Here is a 20,153-nt window from a genome sequence, read left to right on the forward strand (position 1 = left end):
TAGGGGACTCTGCAGCAGAATTGTTGGCCCTGCAGGGGATAGGATTTCTAGTGGGGGGGGACTGGGGGAAATCATAGAAGATGGGGGTCACTGGTGGTCTCCTTAAGAGGCTGTGGACTTTTCATGGATATTGTGGACGACTGGAAAGTGTTTCTGGAGTTGAGGAGGGCACTGTGGGTATTTGGAGGGCAGCGTTGGACACTGTTGAAGGTTGGGGGACACTATGGGAGGCTGAAGGCTCTTCAATAGATTAGGATACACTATGGTAGGCTGGGTGGCACTGTGGGAGGAGGGAGAGCATTGTGGGTGGTTAAGGAGCACTGTCAGAGCATTGTCACTGTGATCCACTATGGCGGTTTGGGGTTCTATGGGAGAAGGGGAGGCACTTTTGGAATGTAAGGTGATCTGCAGCTGGCTGGGGTCCCGTAAGAGGGAGACCCCTGAGAACCACTGACACAAAGCCACCAGGCCTGGGGGGAAACTTTTTGGGGATGGGCAGGGCCGTTTTTAAGGCAGGGTAAAAGGGGCAGCTGCCCTGGGCCCTGTCATTGTTGTGGGGCCCAAAGCAGCTGCCTCATACTTGGCAACTATCCCAGTTTAAATTCTCTTGCCCCTTGAAGTTTTAATCCCATGCTGTGTCCTGATATCTCAGTGTGAAGTGCTGCTACTAATGCTGCCCAGCTCTGCCCTATTGGCTTATCTGCAGACCCTGTGTTTACATGTAAATAATCTGCAATCATATGTAAATAGCGGCGGCATTCATATGTAAATAGCTGCATAGATAGATAGGCGGCATAGATATGTAAATAAAGGCGGCATTCATATGTACATCATGCCCCCTACAGTGAGGAGATGATGTGCTGTAACCTTTAGCAACCAATCAGTGAGCAGTGTTACTGTACAGTAATCTCTAGCAAACAATCAACAAGCAGAAATCATGTGCTGTAACATCTAGCAACTAATCAGTGAGCCGTAATATGTGCTGTAACCTCTAGGAACCAGTCAGTGAGCGGTAATGATACACTGTAACCTCTGGCAGCCAATCGCAATCGCTACCTGATCTGATACAGTAAAATGATTTTAAGTCTAGATGCTATTTATTGTATGTCTCAAAGAAGGTGGAGAGCAAAATTGTATGGGGGGGGATGGGGGCAAGAAAACATTTGCCCACGGTCCAATCAATATTAAAGACAGGACCTAGATGTCATCATTCTTTAAAAAAAAAAAACTTTGGACGTTATTTGAAGATCCGGAGTGTGCTGGTAAATACATTACATACACTGATCTATGACGTTTCTAGTCCCCACCTGGCTGTTGCTGCAGCACCCCCTACCCCAAGACCATTGCAGGAACGTGTGCAATGTGAATATTGACATTGGCTTATCCAACAGCCCCGGTATTGGACATTCTAACCCTGCTGGCCAAAGTTCAATGAGCATGCAGTGCATTTCTCCTGGACGAATCTACACATAATTGGTCAGGATAACAATGATGGCAAAATAACAACATTGTAACACATTTGTGTATCATAGTAAACCTAATCACGCTACATAGATGTAGCTGGTCAGTGTTATCTGGCACCATCACCATTACAATTCTAAATTTATTTGTGATACGATAAAACTTGTTTTTTTGTGCATTTTGTTGTTAAAATATTTTGGGCACTGTAAAAAAGATCTACAAAATGAAAAAAAAATGGCTATGAATAGGTTTTAAACAAGTATTTAAAATAGTTGAAATATTAATAATTCGTAATAGAACAAGTTGACATTTTCATCAGCTGTAATTATTAAACGCCACCAGAAAAACACATGACAATTGCTTAATGTTAAACCGTGATAGCTCGGGGCTAAGTTCTGCCTGGGTGAGGTCCATTTACTCTAACGTCATCTCCACCTTCTAGTTTTTTCGATGCATGGCATTCCATCTGGACCGATGAGTATATAAGTAGCTGAGTGATTAGTAATTGTACACAGACCCTCCACCACCTCACTCCAACTGTCTTTCCTAAAGGTGGCAAAACTCAACTGACAACTAACTTTGCGCACTTGTTGGAAGAACATCGAGTTGTTGGAAGCCTCTTGCAGACCCGGAACATTTCCACACCACATTTGTTGGTTAGTATAAAACTTTGATTTCTAAGTCATTTACAACTCATAGCAGACAATCAGGATAAATTATAATTTTCCAAAGTAGGTCATACACCTTACATTCTGATTGTCTCCTTAAAGGGAGGGAATATCATGAGAGAATGATGGAGGCTGCCATTGGTGGCTCTTCATTTTGTGATTGCTGGTTGGCTGGTTATCATGATAATTCTTTGGCTTCGATGCTCTCTGAGTTGCTGCCTTTGTAACATATTTAATTGCAATATATGGACTTACTTAACTATCCAATCAATATGTATCTAATTGGCAATTGTTGGAAGACCTAATGGAAATTGAACAGTCAATGTTTTTATGTTTTTTTTTTTCTTCTCAAGTATTGTTAAGTCTGGTATGTTTATTTTGGTTTCACTGTATTGCCATACAGGCTGGAATCTAATTGTTTATTTGTAGCTATAAATTAATATACGTCATTATATATATGTATATATATATATATATATATATATATATATATATATATATATATATATATATATTGCTAATCAAATATTGTTAAGTCTTGTATATTACATAGTCAATAATAAAAAAAAAAGGAATATTGTAACATGTATAGATGTTTGTTATTTTTCCTTTGTATTTATTTTGATTTATTTTGACTTTTACTGTATAAAACTATATATAAAATAATGCAAAGCTCTGTAGGACTTTTTCCTTTTTTTATTTTTACTTTTAATTTTTTTGCTAAATCAAATACAGAAATTGGTTGCTCATATAGGATGTATTTTCTAGGGTCCCTGATCACCATGAAGACGACACTTCTGCTCTCTGTACTGTGCGCTGTCATGGCGGGTGAGTGAAGTTTGTCTCCTTTTATCTTATAATAACACATCTGGAATACAGAGACAGCGATCGTTCCCCAGAAATTGGAGGGAATGATCAGGGAGGGGCAAATAGACGAAGAAACAGTGAGGGAGATCCATTCTCTAACTGTGTATCTTTAAACACTTTGTTTATGAATTGTAATAATTTTGAAACAAGTTTGTATATTGGAAACTTGGATACAAGTTGCCGCAGTTTGGCACAAATTGGATTGTTTGGAGCAATTTAAAACAAACTGGACATTATCTCTGATTTATTTATTTTGATCCTTGTATTACATAGTAGATGGATTTGAGATATGTTTAGACTTCCACACAGGAACACAGGATGTACTTTCATGTTTTTTTTTCTGTCTCTCCAGTGGCTGCGTCTCTGACCTGTGGAAGTGATTCCTGTGCTACTGATGAGATTTGTAACACTACTATTAGTACTGCCTGCCAGTGCAATACAACTGTCTATCCATTCACACGGGGTATGGTATGCTATAATACAATGGTTACAATGGATCTTGTGCCTTTTGAAAACCAAATATTGCAATTTTTTATAAACCATATGAGGTCCATATAACATACATAGTATATAATGTGAATCTGTATTGGCCCGTTTACACCCGGCTGGTAAATGAACCACAATGGAGGGCCCCGGGGTGAATGAGCCCCCCAGACTTCCTCAACATTTGATTGGTGGATAGTAGAGGTATAATCTGAATGTCTGTAGGCTGACTGTCACATAAATATACACAATCGGATTGCTGTGGGTAATACGGAGGTGGAATTGCAAACCATAACCACAGAAGTTGACTTATCTTGTTCCCAATTAAACAATCACTGTTTTCACTGAGATTTGTGGCTTTGGGTGGGGGGAGGGGATAGGAGCAATCCTGAAAAATAGTCATTCATTGCTAAAGGACTTCTGTGTTCTCCCTATATCGGACTTTCTGAAACAGAGTTCTGTAGAATGCTAGGGTTCCTCTACAGGTTGCTTGGGGTTCCATCAGCTAATTCTTTCTCTCAGATAATTCTGGTCTCATTTTGCTTCAGTCCCGCTGAATGAAAGGTCCGGCGGGGGACAGTTTGTGTATACAAAGGGGCGGGGTCTCTATCTATGGACATGACCAAAATATAGTCAATGTTGCAATCCAAGTGCATGAAATTCCAAGGTACTTGTGTTCAGATGGAACCTTAAGCTCATTCCTTTTGACCACCAATGTAAGGGGACACTACAATGTCAGTTAATGTAAGCAATTAGTACAATGACCATCAATGTAAGGGGGCACTACACTGATCACCAATGTAAGGGGGCACTACACTGATCACCAATGTAAGGAGGCACTACACTGATCATCAATGTAAGGGGGCACTACACTGATCACCAATGTAAGGGGGCACTACACTGATCATCAATGTAAGGGGGCACTACACTGATCACCAATGTAAGGGGGCACTACACTGATCACCAATGTAAGGGGGCACTACACTGATAACCAATGTAAGGGGGCACTACACTGACCATCAATGTAAGGGGGCACTACACTGATCATCAATATAAGGGGGCACTACACTGATCATCAATGTAAGGGGGGCACTACACTGACCATCAATGTAAGGGGGCACTACACTGATCATCAATATAAGGGGGCACTACACTGATCATCAATGTAAGGGGGCACTACACTGATCATCAATATAAGGGGGCACTACACTGATCATCAATGTAAGGGGCACTACACTGACCATCAATGTACGGGGGACTACACTGATCATCAATATAAGGGGGCACTACACTGATCATCAATGTAAGGGGGTACTACACTGATCACCAATGTAATGGGGCACTACACTGACCATTAATGTAAGGGGGCACTACACTGATCATCAATGTACGGGGGGCACTACACTGACCATCAATGTAAGGGGGCACTACACTGATCATCAATGTACGGGGGGCACTACACTGATCATCAATATAAGGGGGCACTACACTGATCATCAATGTAAGGGGGCACTACACTGATCATCAATGTAAGGGGGCACTACACTGACCATTAATGATTAATGAGGAGACTACATTGATCACCAACAATCAATGTACTGTATGTAAACTGGAAATTAAATTGTGATTTAAATCTTTGACTCTATGGCAGCTTTCTCCCCAGTCCCTGGTCACTCTTGCCACCCTAAACTGGGTATATATAGAAAACCCCTATAGTGTATAATGTACATCAATCACGTCACCGTCACCTTCTCATCTCAGAAATACTGAATAAATTCACTCTTTTTTCAGGAGTCAGTCCACCCGTAAATCTTACTTGTACTGGAGCAAAATTCAATATACAAGTGTCAAAATGTTGGTTGGAAAAAAACGGTTATAATACATCCGATATAAGGCTGAACAGCACCAACCCCGAGTGTTTCACAGCAAGGCAGATTGTGGATGGAACATCGGAGCTGACCCTTAATCGTTCATTGATAGCCTCTGACTGTAACACTGCTGCTGAGGTAAGTTCTCCTGACTGTTTGTTATACAAGAGAAGTAAAAACAGATACAATAAAGTCTCTATAGACAAAAATTGTATGATTTAGGAGTTTTTGTTGTCTTTATCCCCAGAAGAGTGTTTTATCCTCTACATGGTTTTTTTTTAATCACATTTTCATACAGACTTGGCAGAACACATTAAAGTAGAACTAAAGCCTAAACATTTTTTTTTTCTATTTTCACCCCAATGCATTCACAACATAAATAAAAAAAATGTCCCGATATATTTACAACCCCACTGTCCTCAAACACTTACCTGGCGCCCCTTGTCACTTCCACCGAGTCCTTCACCAGGTCCTCCATTTCTTCACCATTCCCTGAACTTCCTAGTTGTAGATGAGATAGTGAGGGAAGGGGTGTGATTGGCTCCTGCAGCTGCCTAGAAGTAGGGAGCAGAGGAGTGGCTTTCTGGGCGTTTTGTGTTTAAAAAGACACACACAGCCCCAGTTGAGAGCGCACATGTCTGGATGTCTCTTTAGCAGCTGGTTAGTTAAGGGAGACACCCACAAGGAGGAGATGAACTCCAGGTAGATATAAAAGACACAAATAACACAGCTCTGTATTCATTTACATCAGGGGTCCCCAAACTACAATTCCCACCATGCCCAGTCATGTCTGTGAATGTCAGAGTTTTACAAGGCCTCATGGGACATGTAGTTCTACAACAGCTGGAGGGTCGTAGTTTGGAGATCCCTGATTTACATCATTAAATGTATTTTTTTTTTAATTCAAGCAGTTTAAGTAGCCCATTGTGATTTGGTTTCAGCCTTGTGCAGTCCCTGTACAACTCAGGCCGGGGGAAAGAGAAGAAACACAAACAGCCAGTTATTTCTTGTGATGACAAAGATTATGTTGATTGGAGGAGAGAGCAGAGTGACAGAGAGATTAACTCATCAATCCTCTGCTTCTCCTTTCACTGTCCAGTCACAGACTGGGGGTCCAAAGGGACCTGGGCTCATAGAAAGTGGGTTAAATGGTAGTGGCCATCAGAGTGAGCACATCAAATGGCTAAAAAAAGTACAGCAGGAAAAATCTCTGCAAAAATCTCTGCATAGTAAAAGATACTTTTGTTGTTTTACCTTTGGGCTATTTATTTTTATCTGGTAGTTTTTGGGTTCTACTTTAACACAACTGGAGACTTCCTTCTTGACCTCACAGGGAATACACTGATATTAATACTGTATGGAGGTAAGTTTTCTGATCCTGTCTAATGACTTCTGTGCTTCCTCTCTCTACAGATGAATTCAACCCACGTCACATACACAAACCGGCTGTATATTTTTGGCAAGACGAATCCAATCCGAATAACAAATGACGCTGTCCTGAATATTTCCTGCGCCTACCCGCTGAATATAAATGTCGCTCTTAATGTGACTCTGCACCCAATACTCGGGTAATTATTATCACATAATGTCCGTCTTTCAGAAATCCATGCTAATTATCTCTTATGATATTGCATTGTAGCACATACTCTTGTGTAATTGGTCCTTAATGTGGAACTTTAGTCAAAAAACGAAGTCCTGGTAGATCATTTCTGGCTAGCCTCTTTTGCAGGTACAGTGGAACCTTGGTTAATGAGTAACGCGGTTAACAAGCATTTTGAAAGACGAGCAACTTTTTTTTCTTAAATTCTAACTCGGTTTGCGAGTGTTGTCTTGCAAAACGAGCAGAATTCAAGCTAATGGGGTGTGCAGTACCACATTTGGCCAGAGGTGCGGGGGCGCTGGTGACACTCGGAATGGTTTGGAGCCGTTCTGAGCCGTTCGGAAATACTCGGAACCACTCGGAAATACTCGGAAACACTCGGAAATACTCAGTTCCTGAGTGTTTCCGAGCCTTTTTGAGGCTTTCCGAGTTCAGCCTCTGGCACCCCCCACCTCTGGCCACATGCAGTATTGCATGCAATAGAAGTCAATGCGGAACGAATTATCTTAGTTTCCATTGACTTCTATGGGGAAACTTGCTTTGATATGCCAGTGCTTTGGATTACAAGCATTCTCCTGGAACAGATTATGCTCGTAATCCAAGGTTCCACTGTATAGCTATGGAAAACATTAAAAATAAGTGTCTGTCTATTTAAAATACAGTAATACCCTGTTTCCCCCTTGCACTGCACATGCTCGGTTGCTCTCTAATTTTTGGCACTGTGCCTAAAATCAGAGCCACTAGAGGCCGATCTGCCTAAAGATTTACTCAGGGGCTCTGGGCTTCAGCAAAATGGCAGCCTCTGGCAAGAAGAAACAGGAACAATGCTGGAGGCAATTTACAGTACGCACTCATTTTGGTAGCGTAATTATTGTTTGGAATTATTGAAATTCTATTATGGGATTATTATGTGGAATGTATTTTGCTAAAGAACATTCATTTTTAATCAAGTTGTTATGGGTAAAGTTCTTCTTTAAGCAAACCTTTAAATATCTTCCCTACGGTAGATATTAAACTCACAGGTCTGTAGTTACTAGTTGAAGACCTCAATCCATTTTTTAAACAAAGGCACTAAACTGGCCTTGCCCTAAACCTCAATAAATTAGAAACAAAATCTTAGATATAACTGAGCTCAGCTCTCTGAGGACACATGGGTGTAAGTCATCTGAGCCAAGTGTTTTCCATCGACCCTGTCAAATCGAGAGGAAATGTTCCCGTAATAGAAAAGTTTTATGGCCTCGGTCCCCTACCTTCCTTCTGCTTCAGTGCTGCAGCCTCCATCAGACTCTTTGGCATTCAATGTTTGTGTATCCCCTGCCACGCTGCATGGTTCCTTCCACCTCTCCCTACGACACTGTTGATTATTGTAGTGACTTTGGGGTCAGAGAAGGAACCATGGCATGCACTGATAGGTTTGCTCTTTCTTAATCCTCAAATAATTCAATTCTGCATGCAGTCTGTATACTAACATTGATGCATGGCAACATACCTGCATAAGTTTCTAGGTAGGTAACCTTTATCATGTGTCTATTTTCCAGGACCACAGTAATAAATGGCCCTAATGGAACTGGAAGTTATGCAGCCGTAATGATGGCCTTTACAGAGAGCACATATACGACCCTTCTCTCAGAAGATTACCCCCTGAAAGTGGAAGATACTATTTACCTTTCAGTGCAAGTACCAGATCTGGATGCGAAAACCTTTAAACTCAAAGTGATTAATATTTATGCCTCTCCTACCAATTCAAGCGACCAAAAGTACTATCTTCTTAAGAACGGGTAAGTACACAGTGCACTGGGTTAGGAGTTCTATGTGTTATTTGTACACTTCGACTACAGAAATAATTCACTAAATACACAAAACAATACTCAGTATCACCTTAACGCCGTCCGTGCAACCACGGGAGCCACTGTGTGGCTATAACAGCCGCTAGCTATAATCACATGTAAAATCCATGTCAAATCCGACAGGCTGGTTGTAATCAAGTTGATCGATCAGCTTGGGTACATTCAGCCTGACCATACATGGTTTGAGATTTGAACCGTCTATGGCCAGCTTAAGAGTATGTTGCTGAAGTCTTGCCATGAAGTTCTGAACTAATCTGGACAAGCCAACTTTCTAAAGTGATAAAATTCCTGGAGTTCATCTTTAAAGCCCAACTCAAGCCAACTTTTATTTATATATTATTAATTAAAACCATATTTAGTTTCACAAAGTTTTATTAAGGTTTTTTAAAGTAAGTAACAAAACCAAAAATATAAACAATCCTCATAGGAGGAGACCAGGGTAAATCAAGAGTGTTACAAATGAGATGGGGGTAGCCAACCCCTTTAGTACAAAGTATCAGTCAGTATCATGAGTGCACATAACAAGTAAAAGGGGAACAACTGAACAACCAAGGCAAAAGATCAGAAAATTCTGTGTAGCCCGTATATAGGGGGTATATTGGGTTAGTTAGTCCATGTTGAACAGAGTACTTAAGAACTATGGATTATAAAAGGAGTTGGCGGTTTCAGATATAATCTAATATCTATTGTTAAAGGGTCAAAAGCCCAAAAAGATGACTAGAATAGAGGAAGGGAAGAAAAAAAAAGGGGGGGGGGAGAAAAGAGGAGTGGGGGAGGGAGAAGTGAATTAGTTGGGGGTGGATGGAGCTAATCAGCCTCCACCTCTCTCAAGCCAACGTTTTGTTCAGTTTTAGATTAGGGGAAGAGTTAGGATCCTTGTGAGGTGTCTGTGGCTACATTGAGGCACTTTCTTGTTACTGATCCATGCTTGTGACACCAGGATGGGAAATGAGGAGATGGGGTCATGAAGACAATATGACACAGACAGCAATAAAAACCAGCCAAGAGGTTCTTACTCTTCTTCACCACACTGATTGCTGTCTATGTCCCCACTGGAGAGAACTTCCATCATTTTATATCCCTGTATTTTTTGGTGTCACCAGGACAGGGTGTGAAGGGAAATTTTGCCTCGGACAGCAATTCAAGCTTTGAGAAGGGACTAGGTGTGGAAATAGGAAAGTGCCAACACAATTCAGGGGTGGTAAGGAGTCCGCCTATAGTATATCAGGGCTTCAGGAACGTGTGTATATGTAGAGGTGCTGGACTTTTATATAGGGTGATGATTAGGGCTTTTTTTCAGCGGGAACGCGGGGGAATGCAGTTTCGGCACCTCCAGCACTGAATGTATGTAATAGCATGGGGTGTGGAATGTGCTGGAGGGTCTATTGATGTTGGCTGCTGGGGGATCTATTGTCACTGGTGGGGATCTGATTTTGTGTGAGGGTCTATTGTTGCTGATGGGGAATCTATTGTTGCTGGAAGGGATCTACTGTTGAGGGAAAGGTCTATTTTTACTGGCTGCTGGAGGATCAATTGATGCTGGCTGCTGGGAGATCTGTTGTTGCTGCTGGGGGGAGGGGGTCTAATGTTGCTTGGGGGAATATTTTGTTTCTGGGTGGATATTTTGTTACTGGGTGTGATATTTTGTTGTGGGTGGTTCACTGTTGCTGCAGGGAATCTATTGTTGTTGGGGTGGATTCCATTGTTACTGGGGGAGTCTATTGTTGTGTGGGGATCTATTGCTGGGATTCTACTGTTGCTGGCTGCAGGGGATCTATTTTGCTGCTTTTCTTTTGATCATCAACATGTTCCATACAAATGATTTAGCACCACAAAACGATACTTGGTTCTGTATTCTCTAAAAGGGGCAGTACTGGTAGGTGGGTAGGAGGTGGAATCAAGGGACTCAGACGGGGGGGAGTTCCTGCACCTATTCTCCGAGAAAAAAAGCCCCGGTGATGATTGGTGAACAATCCAGCAATTTTTGTTCATGACTTTCCCAGCTGCTTTAGACAGCAAGCAAGAACTACCTAACAGGGGATCCAACCCTGTCCTACACTGTACATTAATCATAATATAAATGGTAGAACTTCAGAGATCTTTTGAAATTATGAAAAATTTAATTGCAGGTTTTGAATTAACATTTGCATTTTTGCTTGATGTGTTTTCCATTGAAAGACCCATTGGCACCGCCTGGGATGGGCTGATTTGCTCAAGGCGGGCCCCACACATTGACAATCCATTGTTTTTGATAGGCCCAGTTCACAGCAATATGTTGGTCAGAATTGGATGAAATACATAGTTACATAGTTAGTAAGGTTGAATAAAGACACTAGCCCACCCGGTTCGACCTGAGTGAGTACACCCCTCACATCAGTCCCTACCCTCAAGGAGCCCACAATCCAAGGTCCCCAACTCACATTCATACATACTTGGGCCAGTTTTTGGACAGAAGCCAATTAACCTACCAGCATGTCTTTGGAGTGTGGGAGGAAACTGGAGTACCCGGAGGAAACCCACACAGGCACAGGGAGAACATGCAAACTCAAGGCAGATAGTGTCATGGTTGGGATTCGAACCAGCGACCCTTTTTACTGCTAGGTGAGAGTGCTACCCACTACACCACTCAATGCATTAAGGAGAATATCATGTAGGTGTGAGGTGTGAAGAATTTTGGGTCACAGTACATTTCTTGTGTATGGCACAAAGATTCCACCAAAATTCCACCAATTAAAATGTAAATTGAGGACTTCTGAGTAACAGAAATAATATAATGAACACGTGCCTGGAATTGTTCAGCTATAATTCGACCCTTCCTGACTAATGATACCACAAAGCAACTTATTCACTCCTTGATTATTTCCAGCCTTGACTACTGCAACTTTCTCCTTAATGGCCGACCCTTAAGCAGGCTATCTCCCCTTCAGTCTATTATGAATGCTGCTGATAGACTAACACACCTCACCAATCGATCTGTGACTGCCGCCCCTCTCTGCCAATCTCTTCACTGGCTTCCCCTACCCCACCGTGTAAATTTCAAATTGCTAACCATAACATACAAGGCCATTCACAACATCGCCCCAGCCTCATCTGCAGATATCGCCCAAATTGTCCCCTCCGCTCCTCTCAGGACCTCCTGCTCTCTAGCTCCCTTGTTACCTTCTCTCACCTCGTTCGCCTTCAGCACTTCTCCAGAGCCTCTCCCATCCTCTGGAACTCCCTGCCCCAGTATGTCCGATCAGCCCCTACCCTGTCCACCCACCTTTAGGAGATCCCTGAAAACTCATTTATTCAGGGAAGCCTATCCCACACCCATATAACAACTGTCCCCGAGCCACCCCCCATCAAATCATTCTCCGCAGCTATTACCTTTTGTACCACCACCCCCTCCCTTTAGAATGTAAGCTCTACGAGCCGGGCCCTCCTGTACCTTTTGTATTGAACTGTACTGTAATTGTGTTGTCCCCCCTATACATTGTAATGCGCTGCGTAAACTGTTGGCTCTATATAAATTGTGTATAATAATAATATACATATAAATAATGAAGACATGCCATTTATTGTCCATCAATAATATATACAGTATATATAAAATGAATGCACCCCATATATTGTTCACCTCTAATAGTATGTACCAGTATTGTGTTCTAATCTTTAGATTACAGTAACTGAAAACTAATGAAAGATTTCTGTATCCAGGTGCCCAGCTAGCGATGTATCTCCTGATGAGCTAACAGTGGGAATGAATGGAAATGGCATTGAATCTCGGTTTGCTATGAAAGTCTTCCAGATTGCCAATTCTAATGCCGTCTATCTCTTTGCCGATCTTTCACTCTGCACTACTGATTGTGCGACGGTAAGACTAACCATACACATAGAGGGTGATCTGTGATTTCTGTGCCTGAAGGAGGAGGCAGGGTTTTTTATAGCCATACACACACATACTAGCACCAGTTTAGACAGGATCCAAATATCCTACCTGCATGTCCTTGGAGGAAACCAACACAAGCAAAACATGCAAACTCCATGCAGATAATGCCCCTGGCTGGTATCTGAATTGTGGTCCCCAGTGCTACATGGCAAGAGTACTAATGTCCAAATTTGGCTTTCTAATCATTACACAGCATTGATAAGATGCTTGAAGGTGTTTATGGACCGAAAGATAAATAAAAAAATTGCACACTAACCAAGATACCGGCTTCTCTGCTCATTACCTGATCTTCTGCTGATCTGCTGCTGCTAACCAAGCAGGTTGAACATTGTTGTGTACAATGAGCATGAAAGCTGAATTAATGGCCAGCTCCACACAAAAGTGGTGAGTAAAATCATATGCCGGCTTCTGAAATTGAGATACCACCACCAGAATTCACAGTTCTGCCCATCTGCTGTAGCCCAAACCCAAGCCCATCCCTAACAAGGACAGTTGATGGTGCCATGCTCATCCCTAACAAAGATAATTGATGGTGTCATGTTCATCCCTAACAAAGATAATTGATGGTGTCATGCTCATCCAAAACAAAGACAATTGATGGTTTCATGCTCATCCCCAATAAAGACAATTGATGGTGTCATGCTGTCATACAATGTGGAATAAACCATTGGAGTGATGGAAGAACCTGGTGTGCCCGCATTCTCCACTGTTTCCATTGTGGGGATAACACAGATAGAGGAACATGAAGGGGACGTTGTGACTTTAGCATAGCTGGGGTGTTTCTTGGATACAATTTGCAGTTCATTCATCAATTTCACTTGTCTAGAATTTCTGTTGAATGTATTTTATTTCCTCACAGAACTGCCCCTCCCAAGCCAAAGATGCTTCTTCCAATGACATTGCAGGAAAGGTCGGAATCTTTTTGAATGCAGGTAAGTCATCTCATGGTCACAGTTTTGCTACAGTCATTTTCTGTGTTTCTTCAGTCACATTTATTAAAACCCAACTCCAGACAAAACATTTCTTTTCTTTTTTGTTTTGGATAATATAGGAAAATTCTTAAAGTGGTTGTAAACCCCAGTCATGAAATCTGACCTGGGCACATATATCTGTAGTGTTTACTTATCTCTCTCTAAAGTGCCGTGTCTTTCTGCTGCTCCGTTCCTCTATTATCAGCATTATCAGAATTATAACTTCTGATAAGTTCTTTGAAACACGAGAAAAGCAGCTGAATATTTATGTCGGGGAGGGAGCTTAGAGATAGATTAGCAGAGAGCTTGTCTATTCACAGTACAGCTCTGCAAGTTTCTTTGTTTCTCTGCCTATATGGGGGGGGGGGGTGGAGGGATGCCCTTCCTCCAATCAGCTCTTACACAGTGTAAGCCCAGACTGCTGAATGAGGAAACAAGATTTCTAACACAATGTGCACTTTCTAAAAGATGTAGAATGGGAAAGACAGCAAATATACATATAAAACCTATGTAGGAGGATTTGTTTCATCTCTGTTCATAATCTGAGGCTGTTCACTTCACTGGGTAGTATGGTAGAGGGTTTACAACCACTTTAAAGCTTTAAATTTATAAATGCTGTCTTTGTTCCCTTTGGGGGGGATTTTCCCTCACTTCCTGTTCTATCTGACACCTGACACCTGACCAGGAAGTAAGGAGAAATGTCCCAAAGGAGACAAAGCAATTAAAGCCTGCAGAAATTCTAACCCTTCATCATCCTAAAAAAAAAAAAAAATCTTTATTACTCTATGTGTCCCGTATATTTATCAGACCAATAAAGCAGCAAATTGTTCATTGTTAGGGATTACTTTCAGGTCTTACAAAATCTTTAACTTCTTTGGTGAACACTACACAATTATTTCAGCCTACAGTGAATGTGAATATCATACGATATATCCAGAAAAATGAGTATCAGTCCAGTTGAGGTCTCCAATTAACAGATATTTTTCTCTTTATTTCCAGCTGATACCAGTTACAATGTAGATACCAGTTCTGCCAGCGGTAAGTAATCTCTTACATTGAGAAATGTAAAGGTTTAGAGTGATGTAGCTAAACATGTTGAACCCCTTTACATCAACAATATCCTTATATGTGGGGGCAGGGCTGGTGGACCTCAACATCCTGACCATGCATTTATGCATTGCTGTCTCGTTTGGGGAGCACCCCACCGGTACCCCCAGAACTGTGACCGAGCCGTCACCAACAGCTCACAGTCAGCTGCTGGCGATCAGCAGTTGGTAGGACTGGCTCCGGATGATGTCAGCGCTGTGCAGCCAATTACATGATCAGGAGACCTTCTTGCCAGCATTTAAGCATCCGGGCCCCATGTCTGTGCTGTTTCTTGTTCTCATATTGTAGCCCGGCTGTATAAGGACAGCAAGAGGCCGAAACCAGGTCACATTCAGTACACTGCTAAAAAACGCTAAGAAGAAGATTTTCTCCTTTTGAGTCTTTGCAGATTCCTGTTATTGGCCACATAAAAATATTAAACTCCCTCAAAGAGATATGTAAAATTTTCCATTTCATCTGCCTAATTCTAACAATGGCAATGCCTAGGGGTTATTATCCATCCATATACTTCTATGCATATATTTAGTATTTATCTAAATATTTACTGATATTAGTTTTATTATAAAAGCATTACGTTGGAGGGTTATCATTACTGACTGAGACTTTCAATTAGAGAGAGACAGTCTGAAGGCAAACAGCTTCTGTTGTGCTGTCTTTAGAAAATGCATAATGTTCCATGACACCAACATGGTAGATGTATATCCAGTATTGAATATATTTTGGTGGGATTTATTGCTGCGCCCCCCCCCACCCCCACCCACACACACACACTGGACATCACTTCCTGTGTGGTTTTTTGAGGTTGTATTGCCTTCTTGGCATAAGTTAGAGAAATTTCCCCATACTTGCTGTCCCAGTGACAACTGTTTCACTAAACAGGAAATTAGAGAAAATCCTCAACAGCTACACAGACAGAAGTCATTTTTTTTTTTAAGAAGAGTATTGAAAGGTACCTATCAGCTCTTTTATTGCTATCTGTGTCCTTGTAGCAGATTTCCCCTCACTTCCTATCTGGTAAAACTATTGTCACCTTGAGAGTAAATGAGGGTAAATTTCTCCAATGCTGCCACAGTATGCAAAAATTAAAAAGCAAACTTTTTGGTTGGACATACACTTTAAATGCTCATAATGTCACAATCCATAGGAAGATGAAGCCCTTCCCGATCCATTCCTAATATCTCCTGTGTATTGTTCCAGGTTTCTCCATGCCTTGGACTTTGTCTGCTCTGATCTTCTCCTGGATCTTGATGAAACTGATGTAAACCCTCCGAGAACCGACCATCCCGGCACCATGAGACTTTGTCATATCGTCCATCCCAATGCTCTCAGCAGAGAGAAGTTATGAAGGAATCTTGTATCTAGTTCTTTTTCTGTGGATGGTGTTGGCTGCATTATATATAACGCTACCAAAGATAACCTTGCTGCTATGCTTCCTGATTATCTCTCATTTTGTACAGTGAAGATATACTGCTTTTTTGGCTTAGAGGGGCCTGCTTTATACCGGACCTATTTATTGTGTTGTATTTATTATAAGGCAAGAATGGTTAATGGAGTAGACCAGGGGGTCTCAAACTGGCGGCCCTCAAGCTGTTGCGAAACTACAAATCCCCTGAAGCATTGCAAGGCTGATAGTTACAAACATGACTCCCTCAGGCAGAGGAATGATGGGACTGGTAGTTCCACAACAGCTGGAAGGCCACCAGTTTGAGACCCCTAGCAGCAGACAATATATAGATATTTTGTATCCCTGGAGAGCGCACCCTGTACTTTTTACTGTTCTTTTACATATAATAAACTGCAAAGTAAAGTATTTCAAAGTGTTTCTTTGTATTTATATTCAGTCATTGCATGTGCTATGGTCAGGGAAAGGTGCCTCTTAAGGCATAGCTAAACCTAAAAACTAACATTTAATATATTGCAGCTCACCGGCCCTTAGATGTAGTGGTCACATTTTTCTTTTTTTTTCAGGCTTATTCCCTTTATTTTGACCTAATCCTTAGAATAAGACAATTCCCGTCCCTCTATGGTTAAACTGTATCTATGCTTTAAGTGGAACTCAAGTCCAAAACCTTTTGTTCTTGTTTTGGATAGCGTTGGGAAGTATAAATACCTCTGTTATGTTTTTGTTGCTGTGTTCATTGGGGAGGATTCCCTTCAATTTATATCCAGGAGAAACAATGTCATTTGGGAAAATAATCTCTACAATAAGTAGAAAATCCCATCTTTGACAGTTCTTATGGAACCTCTGCCACGGGTGTCCCTAGTGCTGGGCACCTGGGGCAGGTGCACTGAAACTAGAGTGAGGTGCCCTTGCTCTTGATGCCCACCTTTTTCTTTTACATTTCAAGTATCGCCCTTGCACTGCCACTCACAGTTCAGAGCCTAGGGAGGCTCCCCTAAGCTCCTCCTTTGTTCTGGTCACCTGACAAAGCCAATGGGAGAACTTCCCTTCACTCTGAACTGCTACTACATCTAAGGCCTGGTGAGTGAGTTTCAGGGAGGAAGTGATGTGGAGTAGAGATCTCTATTGGTTGTGGGGTAGAGAGGGCGAGGGGAGCTTTGGGTTAGAAAAGACCTGTACTTGGTGGGGGTGAGTGGGGTTGAGATCTCTATTGGTTGTGGGGTAGAGAGGGTGATGGGATCTTTGGGTAAGGAAAGATTTGTACTTGGTAGGTAGGGGAGAACGGTCATTTTTCATTGTCTTTTTTTGATTGTGTGCTACAGTTATATAACCCTGGCCCCTATATTCTTTGTGCTATTTACTCCTGACCCCGGTACTTTGTGAGTTTTTTACTCAAGGACTTTGCACTCTGTGTGTTATTGACCCCTGAGCTCTTCATTCTGTGCATTACATACTTCTGAGTCCTGACCCCTGCAGTCTGTGTGGTATATACTCCCGACTAGGAATGAGGTTCAGGTTTGGGTCTACAATGGGTCCGAGGTGCCCACTCATGGTTCACAGACCTGCTCAACTAATGCGTAATTTTGCTGTGATAGTAAATGACTAAACATAATGCATTTTCTGGCCTTTAAACTTTTGAATGAGTCAACCCCTTCAGTATAAAAAGTTGGTTTCCAAGCAGCCATATGGATAATGTGCTTTAGCTGTAATAGGGGAAGCATTGGAAGTGCTGGTGATAAAGTGCATTAGGGCAGATTAGTGTGGGCCTTGTAGGCACTGGTCTCTTTAAGTAGATGTAAACCTTTTCTAAATTATCCTGTGGGTAACAAAATGCTGTGTATCTTAGAGAATTTGGGGGTGGGGGAGGGAAGAGCTTTGACCTTTTATTAGCCTTTCTTACATCTTAATGCTTCTGATTTCTAGTAGTCTCATTTCAGCCTGTCCCTGTCAATATGCACTACAGTGATAACAGACTGCATGTGTTTTTTTCACAGGGCTCACTGTATGTCTCAATTGTTGCTGGCTGCAATTGTTTTTTTCACAGTCCTTTTTTATATGATCACAGCAGTGGAATATTCCTGTGCCTCGGAACAGAAGCCTACAGCTTAATTTCCTTTGGGAAAGAATGTGACAGGGTCATTTACAAGCAGCAGATTATGGGAAAGGGACAGAACATTGCCAATCTAAAAAATAAAAAGGCTTAATGGCACAACAGAGAAAGATAACAAAATGTCCCAAAATGAGTCCAAGATGTATGGAAATCACTTGTTCAGAGGCTGCAGCACTTCCAGTAGATCATTGGATAGTCTCTAGGCACTAGGAAGATAAGGAAAAAACAGAAGGTGCCGCCATCTAAGTGTATCAGTTTAATAACCCATCAGATAAAAAGCAAAGGGTTTAAATGCACTCACAGAGGGAGGTGAATGACAAGCACATCTGAAAATCCATTGATGGTTTGCAGAGTTGGGTGCACAGAGGCCACTAGGAGGCTAGGAAATAGGCGCCCATCGGCAGCTGTGTGGAGATGTCGAGTTCGGATTTGAGAGATGTGGAGCCTGGTGGAGCTGAGATGGATACCATGGAGCCAGCGTTGTAACCACACTGGAACGCACATTTGCATTGGAACCAGGAAGTGATGCTGGTTGTCGTGACGTCAATGGAGAGTAAGCGGTAATATGTTTTGGGGCTGTAGTACGCTCCTTTGTCATACCTTAGGGAGGGGGGAAGTGGAAGTGTGGTATTTATGCTAATAATTGGAGGGGAGGGGAGGGGAGAGGGCAGATTGGACTCAAATAACTAAATACTGTTTAGCTATCATCAAGGCAAAAACAAGCAATAAGAGCTAGCTTAGTTAACAGAGCAATATCTGATTACAACATGCAAGTATTTAAAATTAATGAAAACTTATCAGTAAGAAAGGGCAAGAAGGGAGCAAAGAAAAAGAGAGAGAATATTATCTATTCTATATATGGAATTAAAGAGGTACTCTAGATCAAAGGTATTATATAGCAAAAACTTAATTCTATTGTAGCAAACTAATAAATATAAAATTAAATAAGCTTATTAAAAGACCCTAATTTACAGGACAGTATTGGTTTCAATCTCTTCATTGAGTCCTGCTGGAGACAGGGTGTTCAGGGAAAAGATCTTTTTCACACAGTTTTTTTGTATCTTTCGGCTATGGACAGAGAGTCAAGGATCTGTTCGATAATCCAGACTTGTAGTCCCACTGTAGATTTATTATGTATTTCTTTTAAGGGTTTGGGTAAGCTGTATTTATATTTATTATTTGTATCTCCCTGCTCAATGGCTCTCCTGTTTTCCCAAAATCTAGTCCTCAGTGTCCTAATGGTCCTACTGATGTAAAGTAAACCACAAGGGCACCTGAGGGCATAGATGACAACGTTCGTGGAGCATGTATAGAATTGGGAGATGGCGTACTTTTTGCCACTGACCTCAAAGGATTTGTGGACATTAGGAACAAAAGAGCAGGTTAAGCATTTTTTCTTGTGACATTTGTACATTCCCGTCAGGTTAGAAAAAAGACCACTTCGCATTGGACGTATGTTTCTAAAGTCCGGGAGCTTGCTGTGGGCAATTCAGCTCTTGATATTGTGAGCCTTACGGTAGGTTAACTGGGTCGAAGGGGCAAAGTATGTTTTAATACGGGGTCCTGTAATAGGATACCCCAATGTTTCCTAAATATTCTTTCCATTTGTTTATATTGATGATGGAACTGTGTGATGAATTTTGTGGGATTGTCATTATTAGAGGAGTCTACAGTGCTGTCTGGGGGGGGGGTTTGTAAGTGACAAAAATGTTATTGACATGTTGAGCAGAGTAACCCTTTTCACAAAATTTTAATCCAAAGCACAATTTCTGCAAAGTCGATGGAATTGACTTTTAGGATTGTTTTGTTCCATCTTGGAAGATGACAGCTACTAGAAT

General features: G+C 41.6%; 1 protein-coding gene across 1 annotated transcript; it reads left to right on the top strand.

The window, feature by feature from the left end:
* Positions 1-2,911: 2,911 nt before the first annotated feature.
* On the top strand, positions 2,912-16,201 carry LOC141110185 (uromodulin-like). Its single transcript, XM_073601392.1, has 9 exons — positions 2,912-2,957; positions 3,349-3,459; positions 5,271-5,485; positions 6,761-6,915; positions 8,486-8,725; positions 12,494-12,650; positions 13,585-13,657; positions 14,696-14,734; positions 16,001-16,201. The coding sequence occupies exons 1-9, from the start codon at positions 2,912-2,914 to the stop codon at positions 16,063-16,065; spliced, it is 1,101 nt and encodes a 366-aa protein (XP_073457493.1). The 3' UTR covers positions 16,066-16,201.
* The last annotated feature ends 3,952 nt before the right edge of the window (positions 16,202-20,153 follow it).

Source organism: Aquarana catesbeiana, linkage group LG10, assembly GCF_042186555.1.
Source record: "Aquarana catesbeiana isolate 2022-GZ linkage group LG10, ASM4218655v1, whole genome shotgun sequence".
Taxonomy (NCBI): domain Eukaryota; kingdom Metazoa; phylum Chordata; class Amphibia; order Anura; family Ranidae; genus Aquarana; species Aquarana catesbeiana.